This window comes from Mus caroli, chromosome 11 (assembly GCF_900094665.2).
Source record: "Mus caroli chromosome 11, CAROLI_EIJ_v1.1, whole genome shotgun sequence".
Taxonomy (NCBI): Eukaryota; Metazoa; Chordata; class Mammalia; order Rodentia; family Muridae; genus Mus; species Mus caroli.
Window position 1 is genome coordinate 94,592,518 of NC_034580.1, and position 5,111 is coordinate 94,597,628.

At 48.3% G+C, this 5,111-nt stretch overlaps 1 protein-coding gene across 1 annotated transcript in view; it reads left to right on the forward strand.

The window, feature by feature from the left end:
- The first annotated feature begins 2,758 nt into the window (after positions 1 to 2,758).
- Psmd3 (proteasome 26S subunit, non-ATPase 3) overlaps positions 2,759 to 5,111 on the forward strand; it is a 13,779-nt gene continuing 11,426 nt past the window's right edge. Inside the window, exon 1 of the mRNA XM_021177602.2 lies at positions 2,759 to 3,226. Coding sequence (XP_021033261.2) covers positions 2,937 to 3,226 — 290 coding nt within the window. The 5' untranslated portion in view covers positions 2,759 to 2,936. The remainder of the gene's footprint in view (positions 3,227 to 5,111) is intronic.

Below are 5,111 nucleotides of genomic sequence, written 5' to 3' on the forward strand. Positions count from 1 at the left end.
TGGTGATGGTGGTGGTGGTGGTGGTGGTGATGATGGTGGTGGTGGTGGTGGTGGTGGTGGAGATGGTAGTGGTGGTGGTGATGGTGGTGATGATGATGGTGGTGGTGGTGGTGTTGATGATGGTGGTGGTGGAAATGGTAGTGGTGGTGATGAGGATAATGACAGTGATGGTGATGATGGTGATAAAGGTGATGATGACAATGAGTGGTTGTCACATGCCACTGCCCCCTTGTGGAGGTCAGTAGGCAACTTTTATGGATTCAGTTCTCTCCTTCCACCTTTACCTGGTTTCCAGGAATGGAACTCAGGTGTCCACAGGCTTGTGGCAACACCTTTGCCTACTGACTCATCTTGCTAGCCCAGTTGTTTTGACCTTTGGAGAGGGCAGCAAGTTCTCACACCGTAGCCTAGGATGACCTCGGCCTAAGTGCTGGGATTACTGGAGCGCAGCATGGTGCCCGATGGGGTATATTACTGTCTTAGTTGGGGTTTTATTTTTCTGTGAAGAGACACCATGACCAAGGCAACTCTTATAAAGGCAAACATTTATTGGGGCTGGCTTTCCGTTTCAGAGGTTCAGTCCATTATCATCATGGTGGGAAGCATGGCATCTTACAGGCAGATGAAGGGCTGAAGACACCAAGAGTTCTACATCTTGATAGGAAGGCAGCCAAGCCAGGAGGACACTCTTCCACTCTGAGCAGAGCACTAGGAGACTTCAACCCCGCCCCCCCACTGCTCTTTCTCCAACAAGGCCACACCTAATAGTGCCACTCCTTATGGGTCAAGCATAGTCAAACCACCACATTTACATTCTTAAAAAAAAAAAAAAGCCCAATGCCTGGCAAATACAGAAGTGGATGCTCACAGTCAGCTATTGGATGGAACACAGGGCCCCTAATGAAGGAGCTAGAGAAAGTACCCAAGGAGCGAAGGGGTATGCAACCCTATAGGTGGAACAACGAGATGAACTAACCAGTACCCCCACCCCCCGAGCTCGTATCTCTGGTTGAATATGTAGCAGAGGATGGCCTAGTTGGCCATCAATGGGAGGAGAGGCCCCTTGATATTACGAAGATCATATGCCCCAGTACAGAGGAATGCCAGGGCCAGGAAGCTGTGGTGGGTGGGTTGGGGAGCAGGGAGGGGGAAGGGCATAGGGGGCTTTGGGGATAGCATTTGAAATGTAAGTGAAGAAAATATCTAATTTTAAAAAAAGCATTTATGCTTAGTAGTGGTGGCAAATGCCTGTAATTCCAGCAGTTGGGAAGCAGAATGAGTTCCCAGACATCCAGGGCAATACAGAAAAACCTTTAAAAAAAAAAAAAAAAAAAAGCATTTACTTATGGGGGAGGGGAACTCGAGCCTCAGCATGCTTGTGGAGGTCAGAGAAAAGCGTGAGACTCAGTTCTCTCCTTCTACCATGGGACCCAGGGATCAAACTCGTGTCTTCATACTTGGCAGCAAGCACCTTTACTCACTTGAGCCATCTCACCACCCCCTCAACATTACTTTCTTTCTTTCTTTCTTTCTTTCTTTCTTTCTTTCTTTCTTGGAGACAGGGTCTTTTTGTGTAGTTCCCACTGCCCTAGAACTTGCTATGTAGACCAGGCTGGCCTTGAACTCAAAGATATCCCTAGTGCTGAGATTAAAGTTGTGTACCACTGAGATTAAAGTTATGTGCCACACCTAGCCCTACATTACATTTTTTTAAAGATTTATTTATTTATTATATGTAAGTACACTGTAGATGTCTTCAGACACTCCAGAAGAGTGGCGCCAGATCTTGTTACAGATGGTTGTGAGCCACCATGTGGTTGCTGGGATTTGAACTCTGGACCTTCGGAAGAGCAGTCGGGTGCTCTTACCCACTGAGCCATCTCACCAGCCCCCTACATTACATTCTTGAGCTGGTGTTTGTTTGTTTGTTTGTTTGTTTGTTTTTTCGGGAAAGGGTTTCTCCGTGTAGCCCTGGTGGTCCCGGAACTCACTCTGTAAACCATGCCTCGAACTCACAGAAACCCACCTGTCTCTGCTTCCTGTGTGCTGGGATAAAAGGCGTGCACCACCACGCTGGGCATGTTGGGTTTTTCAACAATCCTATATATAATGGCCCTGAGCAGTATACAACATGGACCTATTATTAAATTTGGCTAATTCTACACAAATACACACGACCCCCACATTCCCAGGCTGCACAGAAGCCTTATACTCAGCACTATACAAAAATTTGACAAGGAAGTTCGGATGCCCTAGGGGTTGAGCTCAGTTTATCGAAAGCCAAACAGCCTAGCTACTCGTCCACAAGCTCCTTTTCTTTCTGGTGCTGGAAGCATCTGGCGGGCGTTGAGAGCACGAGCCTGGCGGATTTCATTGGGGACCTGACCCGCGCAAACTGGGAGAGCTTGACCGGGGCGGGGGTTGGTGGGGGGGGTGGAGAGGAATCTGCCCGGCAACTCATGATGTCATCCCCATCTGAGCTCCGATAAGTCCTACCCATTTACATGTTAGAGTCTGTTATAGCCCAGCTTGGAGTCTAAAGGGACCTCTCGCGGACATCCAAAGATGTACACTAGAGAGGAAGATAAAATCACCACTCTCAGGTCCCACAAATTCCTGCAGACTCCTCCCAATTCCTAGAAGGTCCTCCTTCATCGTTTCTTGAAGACTCCTCCCACTTCCTAGAAGATCCGCCTTCATCGTGCACCTCGGCTGTTGATTTATTTTCCCTCCCTGGACTCGGCCATCTGCTCGCCATGCCTGGCATTTCCCAGAAGCCCCAGCGCCGGGAAGGAGTTTGCAGCTGCTCGGTCATCGTGCGGCCCGACGCGAGCCCGCGCTGGTGTGCAGGCCCGGCTCTGTGCCTGGTCTCTGGTGTGAGGGTTTACGCGAGGCCCCTGCTTCGGTCCCCGGACTAGGCCTCGACCCCGGGCGCCATGAAGCAGGAGGGCTCGGCGCGGCGCCGAGGCGCCGACAAGGCAAAGCCGCCGCCGGGAGGGGAACAAGAACCGCCGCCGCCGGCCCCCCAGGATGTGGAGATGAAAGAGGAGGCAGCAGCTGGGAGCGGCTCCACGGGGGAGGGAGACGGCAAGGCAGCTGCGACCGAGCACTCCCAGAGAGAGCTGGACACTGTCACCTTAGAAGGTACGGGAGCCCACGTCGGGGTCGTGCCGCGATCACCGGTGACAGCGGCCAGGGTGATGCGACTTTTTGCTGGGACCTCTGCGTAGCCTCCACCTACCTTGGTTCCTTCGGTCAATGGAGCTGGGGTCAGAAGTGCCCGCCCAACCACCCTGACTCCCTCGACCCCAGCCGATGACCGAACCTGTTCTCCAGTCTGCCGACTGCTCTCCTCATCTGGGGTTGCATCTTAGTCTCACCGAGCCTTTTCTTCAGTCCTTCCCAGTGATCTACTCCATCCGACCGATTCTAGCGCCTGTTATTGCTATGTAGAAAGTAGCATTTGTATTTGTGTCTAGAGAAGCCAGGGTAACAGATTACACTGGCCTCTTAGTTTAGAGTTTATAAAAAAGGGTTCTGTAGCTCTAGGCTCCTTTAGCAAACTCCCTCAGAGAGCCATTTCTACCTTGTATTGCTTCCTTCCTTCTGTAGTTGAAGCATCTAAACTAAAAGTCCCGGTGCACTTTTCCACTCTCTTAAGGACCTTACCCCTCCTTTCCTAAAGAGTTGAAGCACACACACGCATTTACTTCTGAATCAGACCCCCTCCCCCCACCCCCTGCCTTCTTTCTCTTTTAGTTTATAATGCCTACCTGTGGCCCCGACTCCTATAAGCCAACTCCAGAGACCCGTTCTCAGGTTCCTATTGTCCCCTTGTCCCGCTTAAGTTGCTCTTTTACTTTTTCCACTTAGTATATCTTGTCCATGTGGGCGAGATGAGACTTTTCCGGGTGATCTGTAGTTTTTTTCTGTGTGTGTGTGTCTCAAAAACATAGTGATAGGCGAGTCATGCCCTGAGTTGTACTTTTGAGTGTATGTATGTATAGACTGCATCAACTCCCATTCTAAAGTTGGTAACAGGATCTGTATACAGTAAAGGTCTTCTTTCCTGAAATAAAAGTTTCCAGTGGCAGAAATGTCACTCAGCATCGCTTGTGTGTGTGTGTGTGTGTGTGTGTGTGTGTGTGAGAGAGAGAGAGAGAGAGAGAGAGAGAGAAATATTTCATGGTTTGTATTCACTGTAGAAATTCTGGAAGATGTGAGCATTTTAAAGCAACAGGGAGAAACTTTTAACCAGAGTTGACATATTTCCCTGTGTATTTTCAAACTGCTCCATAATTGAATCACTGAAGTATACAATTTGGATCAGGGCATTAGTATGTAAAGATATTGTCATTTTCTTTTTGTTGTCTTCATTTAATACATCCATGAACATAGGGTTCAACTTATGCAAGAAGCATTTGTTGATTACTTAGTATAGTGATGGAGATTATATAAAGTCCAGAATCCATTTCCCTGTTTGTGTGGGTGAATTAATAGCATTAGCTGTTTTGTTTGGGTTATTGTGAACATTGGAGCTCATGAGCTGCGCTAGCACATGATATAAATACATGGTGGGCCCTCCATACATAGTCGATGTTACTGTCGCACGCAAAGCACCCGTTGTTAAGTGGGCAGTGAGACTCAGAGAGCATTCTCTTAACTGCTGCACATCTAAGTTCTTCTTTTTTCTCATTTCTTGCTCTTTTAAGTAGTTTTGCAGTCATCACTATTCCAAAGTTTTCAATCCACTTTTGTAACTACTTAAATATAACTTCCCAGTATTTGTATACCTAAGTCAAAAAGGGTAAACATGTTTGAATTTCAGTGTGTGTGTATGTGAGTGTGAGTATCTTACCTGCATGTTTGTAAATGCACCACCTGTGTGCAGTGCCCACCAAGGCCAAAAGAGGTCATCTGATCCCCTGGGACTCTAGTTATGGACAAGTGTGAGCCACCATGTGGGTGCTGGGAGCGGGGCCTCTGGACAGAGTGGCTGATACTCTTAACCACTGAGCCATCTCCTTACGCCCCAGTTCTAAAGTTTTTTATGTTGTCCTAAAAATCTGATTTACAGCATAAATGTTCTTTTCCCTACTGTTTAGGTTGCC